Here is a 22,256-nt window from a genome sequence, read left to right on the forward strand (position 1 = left end):
ACATGTGCCATGGGTGAAAGTTATGTAGGATTTTATATGGCACTAAAGACTACTTCACACCCTAGTTGTCCACTACTGGTACAAACCTTTCAGTCCACTCTGATAGTAGTACTAGTATGACCTTTGCTATAGATCCTTCTAGTACAAGCTAATTTGATATGGGTTTGTTTGGTATACCGGTATGGTGTTCTATAAACCTTCCATTCCTTCCTCCATCTCCCCTACTTAATACTCTTTGTGTGTGACTTCCTTTGCCTCTATACTTCCTCCATGGTATGGTTCAATGTGGAATCTCTCCTCGGCCATAGTCACCCTTGCAAGAGGAGACCGCCACTACCTCTTCTCCTACCATATCTTCCTCTTCTTTCTCATTTCCTTCATCCCCTTCATTAGTATTGGTTGTCTCTTGCTTCCTAGCCTTCTTTTGAAGGGATTTTCTACCAGTGTCACCTACATGAGTGTCCAGGTGCGTCCAAACATACCCCATCTATATATCTTTTCCCTCATGCTATTTATCAATTTGATCCATGGCGATGTTCAATGTCCTACTAGCCCTTGTGAGATTTCGTTTTACCACATCCATGATGCACTTCCACTTTGAAGTGGTCATAAATGATTTCTTCTACCCTCTTCTATTATTACTACTCCATAGGCTATCTCGTTTGGTAGGGAATACGTCAAGTTTGCACACTAACTTGAGGAGGAATGCCTTATCTTGAGGAGACATTTTTGCTGAGGGTTTCATGTCAGAAGGACCATTTGATTGCACCTTAAAAACCTTGGTGAACGGTTTTGGCAAAAGAAAAAACAACCACCGTATGGTCAAAATATGTAATAATAGAGTTGTGAGAGTAGTGATCATATCCAATCACCATAGACCATAGCACCAGTTTGAACTCTCTGTGGTTGAATATGGTCATAAAATTGATTCTAAATTTACTTCTGGCTTCCTTAGTGAATCCTTTAGCTAATGATTATTGGGAGTGCTTTCTCACCATATTTTGCATTCACTCCCAGTGATAATCTCAAATGTGAGATTTTGCGTAAGTTCATCTTTTTGTATCTTCTTGGTACTAAAAGTGGCCATATTTGCTTGCATTACATTTCCCTTGTCGCCTCCAACTTTATACTGGATTTCACGACTAAGTTGTATTAGGGTTGTCGTAACTTCCTTTCACCATCCTTACCACTTTCCAACGCCTTCTGGATGATCATATGATTTATACAATCCTCCTTGCTTGTGTGTGTGACGTGCAAAATGTATGCACTGGGGGTCGTATAGTATCTGTTGGTGTGCATACATTGCTAGAGAGCTTGTGTCAAAGGCATAGAAGATGTATTGTTGTTCCATGTGACCTGATTCATTAGACCCAAAACAAATTTCTTCTTCATGTGGATATTGCCACCTCTATACAATCAACTAGAATGTAATAACCATCCTCAAATCTGCCCTCAAAAATGCTAATGAAAGCTCAAGGAATTTCATCAAACAATTCACACGCAAGGGACGTTTGACTGATATAGTATTTCAGCTAGCTTCAAATGACCTTTTTACAATTTGCATCAATGAAAATCTTGTGCTAGAAGACTACAATGGACTACACAAATGACCTAACATGAGTGTGCTACTAAATTTGACAATATTCAGTGTATATATATGATCTAAGCATGGGAAATGAACACCTACAATCAACTGGCATTTTTACAAACAGTTGGTATGCAAACTAACTAGCTGATGAATAATGATATTAAATTGCTTAAATGACACCAGCAACTATTATCTTCTTAATTGCAATGAAAATTACAATGCTCATGAAATATGGCCAAGACTTTGGCATTTACATGGATTACAAAATGATAATGCTGGTATAATGCACACTTACAGCTGAAAGCTTATAACACCCTAAAAAAAATACTAACAAAGAACCTGTTTGTAGATGGCTGAAATAATTTCCTTCTACGCTGCCCCTTCTGCTTTGCTTTTTTCGAACTGCTTTTTTGTACCCGCTTTTTCAGCCTGCTTTTTCGGTTCCGCTTTTTTGAACTACTTTTACGGATTGCTTTTTCTGCTTGCTTTTTCGGTTCCGCTTTTTTCGGGCTGCTTTTTCTTATCTGCTTTTTTCAGACTGCTACCATGTCGAATATCAAGACCATATCTTTCAGTGGCGTCAAGATTTCTAGCTTGAAGGGGTTTTGTCCTTCAAACTATTGAGATATAATCTCCAGAAAATTCTCCAATTTCTTTGATATTTCCAAGTCCGAATAAATGAGAGCTATCCTCTTCCTTTTAATCCCTTCCTCACTTGCTCCATGCTTCCGTCTTGCCAATGTGGGATAATACATGACTTTTAATATTACTTTTGTTTTTTTTTTTACAAAGTCCATGTATGTACTCAAAAGGGGGACTCTTGATTTTTATAAAGTGACTTTATGAAACATTATAATATTTAATTTAAATAGTCACTTTACCAATGTAACTTCAAACATTAAAATAATATACCAAATAAACTCAAAATCCCACATATAATAGCTCATTAGAAAGAGCCCAACAAAACGCATCTAATCCTGTCACTGAAAATTGAAGGCACTGCATCCCCCTATTGGCTTACTAAAAATAGTAAGTCTTCCTGACAACCCAACAAACGAACTCCGTTTAGCCTGTAATTAAATTTGACTAGGCCAAATAACCTCAAGATCCCTTTTGAAGTCCTGGTTAGCCCTCGGGACCATACAAGAATGGGCTAACGACAACATACTTCCAAACTGGCTAAGTGGGGGACATTACAGTCCGCCCATCTTGAAATTGCTTGTCCCCAAGCAATCTCAACTCAGGATGCTGAATAATCTCCTTTGCCTCCCATGTCGCATCCTCAACTGGTAGGTTCCTCCACTTTACTAGGTACTCCCTGATAGTCCGCCTGCGAAGCACCCTCTCCCTGGAGTCAAGTATAGCCTCAGGAATCAAAATAAGTTTTCCCTCATCATCGAGAGGTGGCAATACTACTGAAGGCACCACATTATGCCCCCATGCCTTCTTAAGGCGTGACACATGGAACACGTTATGTACTTTACTGTCTGCAGGCAGCTCCAACTCATAAGCTACCTCACCCACTCTCCTGATTACTTTGAATGGTCCATAGTAGCGTGGTTTCAATTTCTTTGCTCCACTCCTCTTGAGAGAGGACTGTCTATACGGTTGTAACATGAGGTACACCATGTCTCCTACCTCAAAAGATCTCTCAACCCTGTGCTGATCAGCATATTGCTTCTGCTGATTTTGTGCCATTTGCAAATTTTCCTTCAAGGATCGCATAATGCCCTGACACTCCTGCAATATATCCTTGGCCTTAGGCACCCTACTGTCCCCAAATAACAAATCCAGAAAATTAGGAGCATCATACCCGTACAGTGCCATGAAAGGGGACATTTGAATAGACATATGGAAAGAGGTATTATAGTAGTACTCCCCTAGATGCAGCCACTTCACCAAAGCCTTCTGCTGTCTTGCAGTGTAGTTTCGAAGGTACCCCTCAACCCATTTATTCACTATCTCTGTCTGCCCATCAGTTTGGGGGTGGTAATTGGTACTCGGAGTTAGCTCTGTTCCACACAACCTGAACAACTCCTGCCAAAAGTGGCTCATAAACCTACTATCCCTGTCGCTGACTATGTTCCGTGGCATCCCATGTAATCTAAATACCTCTCGAAAGAATAGCTCTGCTGTCTGTATTGCTGAATATGTGGACGAAATCGCAAAGAAATGTGCAAATTTCGTCAATCTGTCTACCACAACAAAAATACAGTCCCGACCCTGTACCTTGGGGAGGCCTGTAATGAAATCCATGGAAATGCTATCCTACTTCTTCTCTGGTATGGGTAGGGGCTGTAGTAAACCACCTGGAAAAGAATGTTCCTGTTTGTTCTGCTAACATACTGGGTACTCCCTAACAAACTGAAGCACCTTTGTTTTGAGTCCTTTCCAAGTGAAGCGCTCTCTCACCTTCCGATATGTCTTAAAGAATCTGGGATGTCCTGCCAATGGTGAATCATGAAATTCCCTCAGAATCTTTTGCTTCATAGCAGACCCGGGTACTAAATAAATCCTTTCCTTGTAGATGATCAAATCATTTACAACAGTATATCGACTATCCTGAATAGTTCCTTCAATAACACTAGATGCCCAACTATCCTTGGCATACTTTGCCAAGATCAACTCTCTCCAATCGTCCATGACTATCCCAACAGCAAGCAAATGAGGCCTTCTGGATAAAGCATCTGCGACGATATTTTTCTTCCCTTTGACATAGACTATGTCAAAATCATAAGCCTGTAACTTACTCACCCATTTCTGTTGCCTGTCATTGAGATCCTTCTGTCCAAGGAAATGTTTCAAGCTGTTATGATCTGTTTTTACTGTAAATCGGCTCCTTGCTAAGTATTGCCTGAACTTAGCTAGCGCGTGCATGATTGCTAGCATTTCTTTGTCATAGATGCTGTAAGTTCTCTCAACACCTCGTAATTTCCTGCTCTCATATGCAATGGGATGTTTGTCCTGCATGAGGACAGCTCCTACGCCCTCTCTTGAGGCATCACATTGCAACTCAAAAGGCCTAGTGAAATCTGGAATGGCTAAAATGGGGCATGTACTCATCAACTCCTTGAACCTGTCAAAACAATCCTGAGCCTTCTCTGACCACTTGAAACTGTCTCTCCGTGTCAAATCTGTAAGTGGTGCTGCTATCTGTGGAAATCCCTTCACAAATCTGTGGTAGAACCCGCAAAGCCCAAGAAATCCCTTGAGTTGCAAAATGTCCTCGACGGTGGCCAATCCAGAATGGCCCTGATCTTGTCTGGGTCAACCCGAACACTTCCTGCACTAATAATATGCCCTAGATAGAGCAGCTCTGTCATCCCGAATTCCCATTTACTCATCTTGGCATATAATGACTCCCTCTCTAGAATGTTGAGCACTGCATCAATATGCTTCAAATGTTCCTCCCAAGTACGGCTGTATATCAGTATATCATAAAAAAAAATCAACACAAACTTCCTCAACTGATCTCTGAATACTCTATTCATACAGGACTGGAAAGTGGCGGGGGCATTAGTCAACCCAAAGGGCATGACTAAGAACTCAAAATGTCCATAGTGGCATCTAAAAGCTGTCTTCTCCACATCCACCTCTCTAACCCGTATTTGGTGGTAGCCGGATCTCAAATCAATCTTAGAGAAGTAGCAGGCGCCGTGCAATTCATCAATAAGCTCCTCAATGCGCAGAATAGGGTATCGGTTCTTGATTGTCTTCTTGTTTAGTTCCCTATAATCAATGCACATCCTCATTGTACCATCCTTCTTCTTCACCAATACTACTGAAGAAGCGAAAGGACTCTTGCTTGGTCGTATGTGCCCCATGTCAATCAACTCCTTGATTGCCTTTTCTATTTCATCTTTATATCTCTTTGGATGGCGGTAGGGTGTGATGATGACTGGCTAGCCCCTTCCTCTAACTCAATAACATGCTCGATTCCCCTATCCGGGGGTCTCCCTAGAGGTATCTCACCAAACACCTTAGTACGTTTGGTTATTATTTTTTGTACATCAGGGGGATACTCCTGTTTATGTTGCTCTGTCACCTCAGGCATTACTCTGAACTTTGCTGCCCACTGCACCTGGTCGTGTCTGAAGAAACTCTGCATCCGCTTGAGTGACACCACTCGTAGTCTCCCATCTGACAAACCTCTGAGTACTATCTTCTTACCATTTCCCTCAAACCTCATTTCCATTTTCTGGAGGTTAAATGTAAACTCTTCCAGATATTTCATCCAATTCATCCCAAGCACCATATCCTGATCACCAATGTTGACAACAAAGAAATCTCCCACCATGTCATAATCTCCCAAACGAAGCTGCAAGTTGGTGATTTTCTTGGTACAGTCGATTTTGAAGCCGTCGGAAACCATCACCTTAAATCCCCTATGCTCTTCTGTATGTAGCCCTCTACGTGTCACAAACTTTTTATCAATGAAGTTATGTGTTGCCCCTGTATCAATGAGTGCCACAAATCTTTGTCCATCCAAAGTTCCTCTAACTCTGAAAGTGACGGCCTCCTGTATACTGGACAACTGAGCTATCGTGCTATCACTGTGTGCTTCCTCATGTGAGGAAGTATCATCTCCATCTGATTCTGATGACTGCTTTGAATCTCCATCCATTGACTCTTCGGCTGAAAAGTACTCCATCTGCTTGGCTTTTGCTTTCAATGGACACTTATGTGACAAATCCCAAGGCTCCCTGCAATGAAAACAAAGCTTCTTCTTCCTGAGATCATTAAGTGTCTCATTGTCCAACCTCTTACTTTCCTCCTTAGGTGGCTGACCCTCTGTACGAAAAGGTTTACTGTCCTTATCTTTCCTCGAAGGGAAACTCTTTGCTAGGAATTTATTTTTAGAAGCTGAAGAGGAATCCATGTCACGAGCTTTCTTAATGGCTTCCTGCAAAGTGGAAGGGTTGAGAGCTTTAATCCACCCTCTCAACGGATCAGCTAACCCATCCATAAATAGAACCAGTATCCTCCGTTCAGATACATCTGTTACTAACATTGCAAGTTTCTAAAATTCTGAAATGTATGTTTCCAATGATCCCCATTGTTTAAGTTGAGCTAACTCCTTGAAATGTAGTTCTGGATCCTTCCTATCAAAACGTTCAATCAGTCTCTCCGTAAACTCCACATATGAGGTAATGTGTGCATGACCCATAGTGACCATACCATGATGCCACCACTTGTGTGCTAACCCATCCAGATGAATTGCTGCATACTTTATAGCTTCTTCCTCAGGCATAGGGTTCAATAGAAAGTATGTATCAAGCTTTTGAACCCAAGCTCTTGCTGTAGACTTCCCCGAGCCATCATAATATGGTAACTGAAGTTTCCCTACTTTCTTCCGTAGCTCATAGCTCTGGTTCCTGTCATGTCCACGTGGCATATGTTTCATCCGCACATCCATATACTCCCTAAAGGTAATTGCAACAGTAAAATTTGGACCTTCGGCTTCCCAATCTCTCCTCAACTGGTCCTGTATATCAGTGATCTGGGGCTCTGGTACGGGCTGCTCTGGAGCTCTAGGAGGAAATGTGGGAATCATGGGCCTCGAACTCACTGTCCTAGCTTGTTGGGGTGCATGACCGAAATTGTTTCCGACTTGTTCACCTCCATTATGTGTCCTATCCTTATTATTCCCATTCTGATTGTCACCATTCTGATTATTACCATTCTGATTATTTCCTCCACCTATGTTAGCGTTCAACCCCATTTGACGAGCCATCATCTGCATCATAACCTCCATTCTCTGATTTTGTTCCTGTGCCCTCTGTTCTGCTAATCTCTGTCCCTGTGCCAAGGTCTCTAATAACTGTAAGAATCTTTCCTCTCCAAGATCCCGAGCATTCTTGTCATCTTGGTCACCCATATTGATGTCTTGATGAAAGAATACCTCCTCTGTGTCTGTATGATTGGATTCTATGTCCACTTGCACGGATGAATTAGACTGTTTGCTTTGCAGGTCTGAAGTCCTATTTTGTCTTGCTCTGGTATTGCGGAAATTATAAGGCCCCTGTCGCATGTTCAAACAAAAAATGCTCTGATTTTAGTGTTTTGACATTTCGTCGAACACTTTCCCCTCTATCTAGCTGTTCCAAATTCCCTATAAGACCTCCACAGGATGGTAGGACTTATAGCTTTGATACCACTGTAATAACCCTCCGCAAATCTGCCCTCAAAAATGCTGATGAAAGCTCAAGGAATTTCATGAAACAATTCACATGCAAGGGACGTTTGACTGATATAGTATTTCAGCTAGCTTCAAATGACCTTTTTACATTTTGCATCAATGAAAATCTTGTGCTAGAAGACTACAATGGACTACACAAATGACCTAACATGAGTGTGTTACTAAATTTGACAATATTCAGTGTATATATATGATCTAAGCATGAGAAATGAACATCTACAGCCAACTGACATTTTTACAAACAGTTGGTATGCAAACTAACTAGCTGATAAATAATGATATTAAATTGCTTAAATGACACCAACAACTATTATCTTCTTAATTGCAATGAAAATTACAATGCTCATGAAATATGGCCAAGACTTTGGCATTTACATGGATTAGAAAATGATAATGCTGGTATAATGCACACTTACAGCTGAAAGCTTATAACGCCCTAAAAACAATACTAACAAAGAACCTGGTTGTAGATGGCTGAAATAATTTCCTTCTATGCTGCCCCTTCTGCTTTGCTTTTTTCGAACTGCTTTTTCGGCCTGCTTTTTCGTACCCACTTTTTCAGCCTGCTTTTTCGGTTCCTCTTTTTTGAATTGCTTTTTCTGCCTGCTTTTTCGGTTCCGCTTTTTTCGGGCTGCTTTTTCGTATCTGCTTTTTTCAGACTGCTACCATGTTGAATCTCAAGACCATATCTTTCAATGGCGTCAAGATTTCTAGCTTGAAGGGATTTCGTCCTTCAAACTATTGAGATATAATCTCCAGAAAATTCTCCAATTTCTTTGATATTTCCAAGCCCGAATAAATGAGAGCTATCCTCTTCCTTTTAATCCCTTCCTCACTTGCTCCACGCTTCCGTCTTGCCAATGTGGGATAATACATGACTTTTAATATTACTTCTTTTTTTCTTTTTACAAAGTCCATGTATGTACTCAAAAGGGGGACTCCTGATTTTTATAAAGTGACTTTATGAAACATTATAATATTTAATTTAAATAGTCACTTTACCGTTGTAACTTCAAACATTAAAATAATATACCAAATAAACTCGAAATCCCACATATAATAGCTCATTAGAAAGAGCCCAACAAAACGCATCTCATCCTGTCACTGAAAATTGAAGGCACTGCATCCCCCTATTGGCTTACTAAAAATAGTAAGTCTTCCTGACAACCCAACAAACGAACTCCGTTTGGCCTGTAATTAAATTTGACTAGGCCAAATAACCTCAGGATCCCTTTTGAAGTCCTGGTTAGCCCTTGTGACCATACAAGAATGGGCTAACGACAACATACCTCCAAACTGGCTAAGTGGGGGACATTGCATAGAACCTCAGGATGATCTACTAAATATCTTAAATGAACTGATTTATTGTAGGGTACTCCTTCCTTGCCCGTATGGGGTCTAGTGACATATGCGACTGATACCCTTACCTAATACTTCTTATACGATGATTCCTTGGTTGACTCCTTGGTGTACAATTGCTCCCTCTACCATATGATACATATGATGTGCACTCCTTTCTTACTCCTTGGTACAACCACCTTGCACCATTTGCCCTTCATACTTTGTTCATAGCTTCCTTTCCAGTCTTTTTCACAATGATTTGCACAATGACTTGGACTTGGCTTCTAGACAATTTATATATATCGTTCAGGGTCAGGTTTTGAACAAAGCCCATTTTCCTTATTAGAAAGATCATTTTATTCAATTTTATAAGGCATTAATTTTTTATTTCCCTATCTCCCTTTTCTTGTATTTTCCTTTGACTCTTTTATAACTTTGTCCCGCATTAGCTTCTTAACAGTTTTATTTTCTTATCTCAATGTTTTTGGTTTTAATTTTTTTACAAGATATCGTGCCTTTTGATTTTCCTTACTTTTGTTGCCCCTTTCCTCTGTGTTCTGTCTTTGTACACTTCCCTTTGAATGTTTTAATTTTCTATAGGTGCTTTTTCTTCATCTCTATATCCGTTTTGTCCCTTCTATTTCTTTAGTTTTTGGCTGCTCTTGAGGTTGCTTGTCTTCTTTAGTTAGTCTCCGTTTTGACCCTTTTTCGTCATTGTTGTAGACCTTAACTTAAGATGCATACTACCACATGCAAGGCCCTGGAAGTGTTCTATAATAATTTAACCTGAGACCATGGCATCTAAATCAAATTTAACAATCTCATCCTAGTCATTGAGAATCTCTTTCAAATCATTCACCTCTTGAGTCAAAGAGGAAATCAAGCCTTGCTCCATTTCAATCATATCTTTGATACATCTAAGGATTTTAACCATACTTGTAATGGCTTGAACTCCTTCAGAAACTACTTCTACTATCCAAGACTTGGCAACTTCCATTAACTTTCTTTCCTTGGATGTCTGAGACATAAAAACAACATTTTGAGAAGATTGTTGCCGAATGACTTCATTTGAGTAACCTCCTATTCGAGTTGATTCTTCTTTTCCCATAATTCATGATTGCTTTTTGACATATTAGCTAATGCATCTTGAGCATCTTGTAAGCAACTCAAATGTGACTACTTCCCGATTTCTACCTTATTGAACTTGTAATCAGAATGGTTAAGTTCTTCAACAGGTTTGTCCACCAATGGCTCAACAACTTCTACAAACTTGGTTTTCTCCGCATCAACTAAGATCCTTGAAACAATCTTATCTTTTAAAGATTTGGAGTTAGTTTTCTTTACAGGAAGGTTATTCGAAGCTACAACAACTTTCCTTCTGTTCGTTGTGATCCTGCTCAACCATGCAGACAAACTGAAACTTTCATTTGTGGAAATAGGTACAGTGGAGACCATTGACATTGATCCTGATTGTATCTCCGTTGTAATTGAGCAAGACTTAGTTTGCACAGTTGAATTCATAGGTGCATGGTGATAGGATTCAATCATTAATAACTCAAAGCCTTTCAAAGATGTATCAAGTTGAGAAATTTGACCCTTTTTAAGAGTTGGAAAATCTTCGAACACACTTCACAAATGTTCATATTGTTCATTTGTTAAAATGGGAGGAGCTGTTGAAGATATAGGAAGAGTCAATGTGTTGACTTCTGAAGCTAGAATGGAAGGTGTGAAAATAGTGGAAAATGAATCCACATCATCATCTATCTCATCCATAAAAGTTGCTTCATGCATGGATGGTGCATGAGTTTGTGCAGGTTTTGGGGGAGATATGATCATAACTTCCCCTCCTTCCTCCTCATCTTGTTCTTCTGATTGTTCCGTTGAGTCCTCCTTTGACTTCTGAATTGGTTTAGGGATTTGAGATGACTTAGATCCCTTTCCACCCTTCAACTTGAATTTAAGAGACTTATTCACATCGAAAGAAGCTCAATCTTTACCTTTAATTTCTAGTTGCGACTTCCTTTTAGGAGGACCCAAACTTGCACAATCCAAACCCAATTTCGAATTAACCCTTTTTAGGCCTTTACTTTTCAATCACTTGTTATTGTTTGCTAAAATGGATTGAAATCTATCATGGATAGATGTCCCTTTCTTCTACTGCCGTTGAATAGGAAAAGGGCACCTTTTATCAAAACCAGCCTAATGATATTCAGGATCAAGAATATTGCCATCATCTTATATTTGAAAATTTGACAGGATCTCAAGAATGTTATGATCACTTATTTGTTGCAAAGTTAATCTGTAGTAATCTATCTTTATTATATCCAGTTTTGTTTGCATGTCAATCCAAACATCCTCAATACAATGAACATGTGTGAAAGCCTTCTTGATTTGAGAATTCATTTCTTTGAAATCAAAGTCAAATCTTGCTTTGAATTTCTTCAGAGTGATTCGCTGCAATTCTGCTTCCATATTTTTTGCTTTATGTACTAAATTGATCAAATAATTGCCAATTACCAAGGGTTTGGGAAAAAAAATACCAAAACTGGGCCTATGCAAAGCATGTTGATTAGATTGAACTTCTATGAGTTGTCTAGTTAATTCCATCATAATGATCCTATTAGTAGCATTCCTAGGTAAGCTATATGACTCACCTTTAAAGTACCCAACCTTGAAGTATGTAAAGGTTGGAAATTGGATAAAGATACAACCATACTAATTTACCTTTTCTCAAGCTTCATCAGATACCCTTTTGATGGATAACTGTCTATCAAACAGACATTGGAAATGTCCAAAGAAAACATCTTGGTCTCTTTTGTAATGGAACTTACTGTTAGCCAGAGTGATTTGATCATAGTAATCCCAAAACTGAAATTTGAAGACGATCTCCTTTGGTTGAGAGTCCAAAGAAAGATCCCATGGCAGCAACAATATAAACAAGGTAAAAATTCATGTAGAAAGGCACTAAAGTCCCTCCATTGAGCAATTGTTGACAAACTGCAGTGCCGATTAGTTTTCCCCGAAAGATATGTTCTTTATTCTTTGTGATTTAGAAGATGAATTTATACATCCATGGTTCAAAATCAGTGGAATATTTAAGACCACAAATCTTGCTGAAAAGAATAATAAGATCTTTGTACTCTTGCTTGAAATTAGATTTGTGAATGGTCTTTGGGCATCTCGAGAAGTTGTTTCTCTTGGTATCCAACCAATATTGATTCACATACTTCTGATAATCTCCCTTTTTTCATTCCATATTTTTAAAGATGTTTCTTTGGTCAGATCTATGCATTTTGCATTATGGGGCACTTTGAAAATTCCCTTGATAACTTTTGAATCGAGACTAATAATAACTTTGCCATTAACATCCTTGATCGTCTTTCACTTTGGGTTGAAACACTTCGCGCATCCAAGAACAAACTCAGGTTCCATGGCAGCCATGGGAAACGTAGACACCAAGTGAACATGACTTCTCTTGATACGTTTCATGTCATGACCAACAGGAGTTTCTATTCTTTGCAGGAAATCAACCATGTCCACATGTCCGATCTTCGTGTCTAACACATTGTCAAGAATGGATGTGACATGAGATGGAGTTGCATGAGCCAACTCTTTATCAAATTGGTATTTCATTTTGCCCTTAGATTTCAATGGTGAGGGCATCTCTTGTGCTTGTGCTCAAACACAAAAATTCCTACACGTGAACACATCATCAGAGGATATTGCCATAAAAGGTTGATTCTTGATTAGCAACAAAGGTTTGAGTATGGATTAAATACTTTGTAGATCCGGTGAGATGATCTCAAAAAGAGACATCATACATATGCAGCGGATGAAAATGGAAGGTGGAGTGAAAAATTATGAAAGTGGAAAATGGAAGGAGATGGATGTGTGAAGATAGAACACATGGGAATGCGTGTGAACAAAAATTGCTGATTTTTTAAAAAGTGTATTGGGCTTTCAAGATGTCATTGCATGGAAAATGAAGTACATGTATATGGGAAAACATGCACATGACATTTTTTGACTTCTAAAAAGTGACTTTTAGTCAAAAATGGATTCTAGAGATGCAATTACATGTAAAGGACTTTTCATGTAATCATGTCATGCGATTGGATGCGTAAAGTGAGATGAGTGAAAATGGAAATGGAAGATGAGATTACATGTACGTGCGGATGATGGATAGAAATACATGTAATCGCATATGAAGAATGAGATGTGAAGTATTGTGACATGGAAAGATGGAAATAGAATGAAATGATGCTCTTGCATGAAATGGAAGGTGGAGTAAAGTGAAACATGACCAAGTTCTTGGGAAAGAACTTGCAACTTCTACAAAATGAAGAAACCGAAAACCAAACACACAAAACACAAAATCAATCTTCAAAGGAAAAATTTACCTTTGGCAAAAGACTCAAACATGTCAACAAACAAGCCACTTCAACATGCAATTTTGAATTTGGAGTTTGGGAGAAAACCATAAACATGAAAATGAACCATTTCATCATTTTTGAAGGGAAAATACACTTTCCAAAATCATCAAGCTAAAACATGCATAAAACCAGCAAGATAAGCACAAATTAATTAGCAAGAAGGAAAATGTCCACTTACACGATCGTGTGCCAAAAATGAAGAAGGAAGAAACTTCAATGTTGAAAAATTCTCAAACAAACTTGGATCTTTTCCAACTTTGCAAGAGGAATTCCTAATGAGCAGCAAGAACAATGCCAAAAACGTGCCCTAAAATCCCTCAAACTTCCAACATTTTTAGCAAAAGATGAAAGAAAAACCCTTTTTGATAAAAACGTGTTTCCAAAATACCATTACACGAGTCTTTTTTGACCATAGAATGCAAAAAGTTGCCCTCCAATATCATCTAGAATGTTGAAAACTTCAAAATGACCCCTTGGACAAAAACGTGCATTTTGGAGGCCCCAAATTTGGGCATTCTTTCTCAAAACATGACTTCAAATGGAGCTGAAAACACACGTGTTTGGCAAAAAGATCCAAAGATTTTGTATAGAGGATTAGATTTGCAAAAACGTCCCTAAATGAGAAGATTGGAAGATATTTCATGAAGAAATCCAAGATTGTTCTTGGGAAGAACTTGCATAGAGTTTTTTTCAAAACCAAGTTCATGAAGGTCAAATGCATGCGTTTGAGAGCAAAACACACCTTTGGAGGTGTCTGCACATATAAAAAATGCAACATAGAGCAAAATGCACCTTTTACAGGCCATTACATGTTTTAGAAACATGCAATGGGCTCTTCCAAGGCAAAAACACACCTTTTAGAGGCATATGTATGTTTTAAAACATGCTTTTTTGCTTAAAAAGGGGTTTTGGGGATGTAATTACATGTCTTTGGTGCAAAACACACCTTTTTGGTGTAAAGACACGTATAAGTTGCTTGCATATACAACCCAAGGCAAAAACTTACCTTTTTGATGCATATGCATATAACATATGTTGCTCAAACTATTTAATGTCATTGCACATTTAAGTTGAGTTTACATGCAATGTCATAAAAAATGTCCACTTTTAAGATGTCATTGCACATTTAAGTGATTTTACATGCAATTGCATAAAAAGGTCTACTTTTAAGATGTCATTGCACATTTAAGTGATTTTTTAAGCATATGTCAATTTAATATTGATAAAATATTAGTTAAGTGGGACATAAATTATATTTACATTATCAAATTAACAATATAATATGTAAATATCATTTAATAAGTAATATTTACCAGAGCATTTGATTTAAATCAAAAATTAAATTGAACTATATAGTTAATATAGTCATTTAAGGGAAAAGTCAAAAAGCAACTCAACTTAAAAATATAACATAAAGTGCACTATAGTTACTTAAGTAAAAATTTAAATGATAAAGTAACTTAAAAACATAACATAAAGTGAATTTAAATTATATTTTTCAAAAAGTGAATGTCAAATAAAAAATATAGCATGATATTTTTAATTCGTGTAGTTGCATCAAAAAGCTTTACTTTTTGGGCACAAAATTGGTTATATCTTTTGATTTGCGCACTAAATTGGTTATATCTTTTGATTGCCAACTCGGATTGAGCCCTAGGATAGATCAAATCGAAGGAGAAACCGAAAGAAATGACTTGAGTAAAACCAAATGACTAAAAACCAAGAAACACACACTAAAAAACGAAAGAAAGAATGATGAAGGCCTCAAAAATCAAGAACAGGCTCGACAAATAGAGAAAAAAGACTTGATGAAAGCTTTTGGTAAAAGAATTTGCTACATGAATTGGAGTTGATTGATTTATCAACTTTAACCTATTTAATAAAAAATTCAACTTAGAGAAATGTGAAACTAGTTTGAAAAAATTTCGTACTATTACCTGCATTTTGTGGTGACAAAATACAGGACAACAAGGGTCACAACTCATGTCATTCCCTTTTACCCTTCAGTAAACTTAATAATATTTTAATTAAATTTAAATTTATTTTTTATATTTTGATCACTCTATCTAATATTTATTATTAATACCTATTTTAAAAATGAAACATTTCACATGTGTCATACAAAATGTTAACTTTCATCACCCTATCTACGTTATCACATATGTTCAACATCCCTTTTCTTTCATGCATGAGTGTAGAGACTTAATAAGTATTCAATCTTGGTTCATTTCCTTTACCTAAATCAAACTACCACATGCTTTTACTTCCATTATAAAATTTTATGAATCCACATTGTAAGTTTGTCTTGTATATTTTAATATTCTTCATAGGTCATGCAAGATGGCACACTGAAGAAGGAAGAACTTAAAACATGTGCAAAGGGTTTGAAAACTCTTGGAAAGATCTTTCAAGTAAGTTTTGTGGAAAATTTTGGTTTTAGAAATTTTGAATATTTTACAATATATTCTTTTCATGGTAAGTAATTATTTTCTAAGTTTCAACAATGGTTTCAAATGGGCATGCAATAAATTTTTATTAGCTACATTTTGTTTGAGCAAGAAGCATCTTATTTCTCATCATAGAATAAAGGATCAACTTAACTGGATGATAGGGTTATAATAAAAATCTCTTCCTAATACAGTTAGAATTTTAAAAATAATAAATCAACATTCATTTTCAGCAAAATTAAATGTTTTCTTTTGGTATAAATACCTATAGTGAAAGGACTTAGATTTTGAAATTTATTGGTGGTTGCCAAATCCTAGTTGTTATTTACCAATCAAGACAATAAATGTATGAAATCAATTGCAAAATTTTACATTTTAGCATCTACTTATCTACCCTTATGACAATCCACATTCTTAACCTTCAAGTGGTGTTTCTTTAATTGAAGTTTTTGTGGAAAGCATTATGTTTTGACAATCACATATCCTATGTTTCATTCAGGAATGTAGGATTATATAAATCTAAGAACAAAATTATAGTGAAAGTTGATTCCTATCTAGAAAGCAGTATTTCAAACTTAATATACCCTTCCATTGTAGTTGATTTTTTTCCCCAATGATAACTATGGTAAGGGATCTTAGGAAAAATTATTCATGAGATGCCAACTTCTATTATGAGTCTAACCAAAATGGGAAAATTAAGAAAACCATCAATTGCAAAAAACAAACTTAGCATCTATTTGTTTTCCCTTTAAATATTCTCCATGCTTAATCTCTAATCATGTTTTGTTGCTTGAATTCTTGCAAACATAAAGGCTAGTGGTTTTCAACATTTATCCATCATATTCTTTCTTATTATTTTTTTACTCTCAAATCATTGCACTTTCCTTGTTGACTATTTCAATATTTATCTTAAGTCTTTTGGAGTGTCATGTCTTTTCATAACAACTACTCCTAAGAGAGCTATTCCTTTTTGCCTATTGTTTGTATCCAGTCCTAAGTAGACTAAAAAATTAACATAGTTTGTCGATCACCCTCTCTAAATATTTCCCTCTTGCTAATCTTGGATTTCCTTTTGTAGATCCATGAAATTTGAGCCTAACTCACTATCTAGGAGGTTTCTTCCTTAAATCCTTAAGATGTTTTGGCTTATTTGCATTATATCCATTATTAGGCATCTTTATCAAACTCCATCATTTTAGTATTTCCTCAGTTCCTTCATATGTCTAGTCTAATTTGTGTTTCAAAATAACCAATTTGAAGAGTGAAGGCTCTATCTACCTGCACATTATTTACATTGGACAACTCTCTCTTGAAATTTCAAGATTCCTTCCAACTTAGATTCTAAATTTTATTTGATAGACGTATTATCTAGATCATAGTTTACAAACGTGGAAACTTTTTATAAGACTACAGTGTTTTATTGCTTGGTCATGTCGATCTGATTTTTATGCTACCACAACATGAAAAGTTGAATATTTAGTATTCCCAATGAAACACCAAATCTCCAAATCTCTCTTGAATAGGGAATCACATATGATAAATAATGTACAGGGATTGTGTGCGGGATACCCCATAGTGTGATTGTTTGTCACAAACCCTATTGTAAAGGTAGCCCAAGTTTGAATCCTCCCCACCCATCTGATGCATGCACATACCTGAAGAATGTGCTGATAACTGAGAATATACTCTTGGAAGGGTTGTTTTTCATAGTGACTGCTACCGCTAACACCCAAACACCCCAACACTTAGATGGAACAAAGACCAAATGTAGATCGATGCTCACCAAGTTTCCTGCCATGGTCAATCATATCTAGCACAAAGCATATGTTCTTAGTGCTCCAAACTAAGGAGAAAGGTATTGCGCATTGGGTGATTGGGTTGGTGGATTCAAAGTGTTGTTTGTCCCTAGTTATCACTTCATAGATGTCTTGGAGGCTGCTTCTTGCCAACAATTGAGATTGTAGCATGCACTAGGAGGAAGGCACAACATGGTAGTGTGGAGATTTAGCGAGGTGAATGTTGATGGTGGACTGGGATGGTAGTCTTGCTTGATGGTTTGTCCCTCTAATTGATGGCCATGAAATAAAGCACCTGGTTGTCTTAGCCACATTGAGGTAATATATAGAGGATTCCTTAGCAATCATAATTGGGATGAGGTGTAATGTTCCTAACGACACACCTAAGTTTTCCTCTAGACATCATGTACCAGTGTACCTAAGGGAAGAACTTGAAGGACACACCCAGGGGAAAGCATCTATGGGGAAACACTTGAGGGAAACGCTAGAGGGAAAGCACCTAAGCGAAACACCCAAGGGCAACACTCGAGGGAAAACACTTGTGTGGAAACACTAAAGAGAAACACTCGAGGGAAAGCTATGTTACCACTATAATGTTCCATTTGCGGTTGATGGTAAGGATTTGTCCACACTCAGTAAACTTGGTTATAGCTAGATGGAAAAATGGCAATGGAGGTGTACAATCTGAGTGTTTGTGTGCACCAAAGATGGTGTAGAGTAAGGGTAGATGGGAGGGGTCATACGGTGGGGTAGAGAGGAGGGATTGTGCGATGTCTAGAGGAGACCATACAAAAAGTGCAACGTACAAGGGTCATAGAAGTATTGGTCACGATGGTAATGAGCTTGCGGTAAAGGGAGGTATTGCGTACGATGGGTAAGGATTCTGCTATACGGTGTGGAATTGGTTGATGCCATACATTGTAACCTGATGGTGTCATAGAGTGGTGTGTTGATGAACGAGTATGCAAATGCCGTGAGGGGATGGTATCTAAACAACAACGAAGGGATGAGGGAAGATTTCTATATGATAAGGAAGGAGTTTTTGCCAAATGCCAATAATGAGGTAGTTTGCAAATAATGCTTCCAAACCAGCTATCAAACAAATTAATATTAAATGCCAGACGCAGAGATTTGCCACGAGAGAGAGCTATCAATTTGTTGCTCAATAGAAATTACAACTGCAAACAATGATGGTGCTTTAGATGTGCCAGATTTGAGAAAAGTATACCAAAAAGAAGAATAGGGTAGGATTGAAACCCACCGAAACTATACAAGCCTAATAGGGAAGATCTTTCACTTTCAAAATAACAAACAAGGAGAACTCCCAATGGAATTCGCATTAAAAATAAAATAAACCAAGTCTCATACTATAAAACATCCTACCTGTGGGACATAATTACACCAATATTGCAGATTTCCTACCAAAAGGATCACCTCTAAAGTCATCAAGGATCTGAAAGTTGTCAACGATCAAACACAATATCTCTATCATGGCGTTATCATCGTACACTGCTCTAGGAGCTGAGATTCTCAAGATGTCAGTGAGACAAGCTGCAACTACCAACTTTGTTTCCTTGTCTTGGTGTCTCAAAAGCTTAGGTTCACTTAAGACATCCTTAATTGGAGAAAGGATCCTCTGTATAAATCTTGAAGGTAATTGGTCTTCCTTATACAAACATACTTCCAATATATCTAATGGAAGATCAACACCCTTGTTGAGCTCTTTGCCAATATTTTGTAGTGCTTTCAACCACTACTGTCCATCACTATTGGGTGCCATAATGTGATCCAAATCCCAAAAGCTCTCAATCATCCCAATAGGCTGGCAAGATCACCAGCTCTGATACCACTGTAATGTTCCCAATGACACACCTAAGTTTTCCACCATGTGTCATGTATCATTGTACTCGAGGAAAAAGTACCCAAGGGAAACACCTAATGGAAAGCACCTGAGCAAAACGCCTGAGGGAAACACTCGAGGGAAAGCACCTAAGGGAAATGCTCGAAGGAAAGCACTCGATGGAGAATACCCGAGGGGAAACTCTGGTATAATTGTAATGTTCTCATGCAATCAATGGTAAGGATTGTCCCCACTTAGTAAATTGGGTTGTAGCCCGATAGAAAAATGGCAATTGAGGCATACAGTAGGAGTGTTTGTGTGTAGCGGAGATGGTGTACGGTGAGGGAAGAGAGGAGGGCCCATACAATGATGTTTGTAGTTCTTACTTGCATGGTGTTTTAATTAGCGTTTCACATCTGCTTATGACTATTTAATCAACTCTTGATGACTCCTCTGTTCCCTTTTCAAGCTTGTGCAATACTTTTTATTCAAATAGTTTTGATGGCTCCTATTTTGTGACGTTATTCTTCATAGAAGTATCAAACATTTAGTTTATAGTTTCTGCATACTCCAAATAGATTATGTTATGTAATCTTGTCATAGCCTTGTCATCATTGCTGCCGTTAATCATCTAGATGTTGTTCATGTGCTTTGGCTACCTCAACAGAGACCCCTTTAAGGATTTCCTTTATATGTTGACTTGGAATTCTCATTGAATTGCATTTGATGGCTGACATATGATTGTAGCATTTTATGCTCTGTTGTCTTTTCATTGCTGCACCTCCATATTCATTGCTGTTTGAACTAAATGTTCAGTTTATAATATATGTGTTGTCACTCCAGCAAGGAACTTAATTTGTCCTCTTTTTGATTGAAAAAATTAATAGCAATATTACTGTTCCAAGCATTAACCAGACCATGTCTTTTTGGAAATCTTTGACTAATGTAATATGAATTGGATGCTCATCCCACGTCCTTTTTATGTTTTATTCCCTATATTCATATACAAGGAAAACTAAACATCTTTTATTAGATTGTTTGCTTTATCCAACAAGACTAGTCAAAGCTTCGTTGCAACTTGTTCACGTTATTCTTTTCTTTAACTCTTCAACAAATAATTAGTCAATACATTGATAACAATGGTTTGTTTTGCCAATAGTTTCCTTGATGTTTGACATCTTTCAATTCCTTTGTTTTGCTTCTTATCTCTATTACTTCTCTAGTTGTCTTTATATTGAAGTATATGTATATAATATCTCTTTGATATGTTTTCTTGCATACTTGAAATCAATGACGATCAATTTCCTTGACCGATTTGACATCAATGACAAAACTTCCATCAAATGGGACGGAGAGGAGGGATTGTACGATGTCTAGACGAGAGCGTACAACAAGTGCATGATGTATGGGGGTCGGAGAAGTATGGGTGACAATGGTAATGATCCCATAGTAAAGGGAGGTCTCGCACATAGTGGGTAATGACTCTTTTGTACAGTGTGGAATTGGTTGAGGCCGTATAGTGTGACCTAATGGTACTATAGAGTGGTGCTTGGACGAATGGGTATGCAAATGCTAGTGATGGGTTTGTATCTGAACAATGACAGAGGGATGAGAGAAGGCTTCTGTATGATAAGGAAGGAGTTTCCATCAAATACTAATAATGAGGTAGGGTACAAAGTTCAAACGATGCTTCCAAACCAAAGATGAACATTAAATGCTAGACATAGAGATTTTCCACAAGAGAGAATTATCAATATGTTGCTCAACATAAACTACAGCTGCAAACAAAGATGGTGCTCCGGATGTGCTAGATCCGCGAAATGTATACCAAGAAGCATAACAGAGTAGGATTGAAATCCACCGAAACTGCACAATCCAAATAGGTAAGATTTTTCACTTCTGAAATGGCGAACAAGCAGAACTCCCAATGGAATTCACAATACAAATAAAATAAACCAAGTCGCATATCATAAAACATCGTACCTATTGGTCATAAATGCCCCATCAAAGAAAAACTCCCGAGGTGCACAATAAGTGCCGACACAACAACAAACACCTTTGACCAAAATAAAAGATGGGCTCGAGATATCATAAATCAATCAAAACCCCATTACAAATATTTCTATTTTATTAATTTCGGCCCCCATATTTAATTAATTAAAGTTTCTTTAATTATATAATTTAAACTTTGGGACCATTAATTAATTAAATTAAATTATTACGTCACCTCACTGGCTCATAGCTCCAGTCACAAAGTGTTTCCCCTTGAAAAAAAATGTACATGGATTGTGTAATCAAATAAGGCAACCCCAAGGTTCCTTCCGACTATAGACTTTCACTTAGTTATAATGATGTGATATTCTGGGTATCACAAAGGGACTTCTGTTGTTTAAACTTTATTCAATGGATATCAACAATGTAAAGACCCCAACTTGGCCCAAGCTATTATATTGATGCACAAACTGATAATTTGTATGTTTAATTTTTTTCTGATTTTTAATAAAATATATACTTTGAAATTCTTTTTCAGAAATAAATGTTAGACAAGGAACAATATTGCAAAATAACACACTTCTAGAATTTTACAGAATTTATTTGCGAAAGAGAGTATT

At 37.4% G+C, this 22,256-nt stretch overlaps 1 protein-coding gene across 6 annotated transcripts in view; it reads left to right on the forward strand.

Annotated features, from left to right (window-relative positions):
• The window catches only part of LOC149531785 (chaperone protein dnaJ 10-like), a 269,087-nt gene that overhangs the window by 163,240 nt on the left and 83,591 nt on the right, over nt 1–22,256 (forward strand). For 5 of the 6 annotated variants that reach the window (XM_089809009.1, XM_089809011.1, XM_089809008.1 and 2 more), the window contains exon 8: nt 15,892–15,972. The exons of the other annotated variant lie outside the window; for it this stretch is intronic. In XM_089809009.1, the coding sequence (XP_089665135.1) occupies nt 15,892–15,972 (81 nt within the window). The remainder of the gene's footprint in view (nt 1–15,891; nt 15,973–22,256) is intronic. 6 annotated transcript variants of the gene reach the window in all.

Source organism: Cupressus sempervirens, chromosome 11, assembly GCF_028749045.1.
Source record: "Cupressus sempervirens isolate cs-2001-9-10 chromosome 11, ASM2874904v1, whole genome shotgun sequence".
Classification (NCBI taxonomy): Eukaryota; Viridiplantae; Streptophyta; class Pinopsida; order Cupressales; family Cupressaceae; genus Cupressus; species Cupressus sempervirens.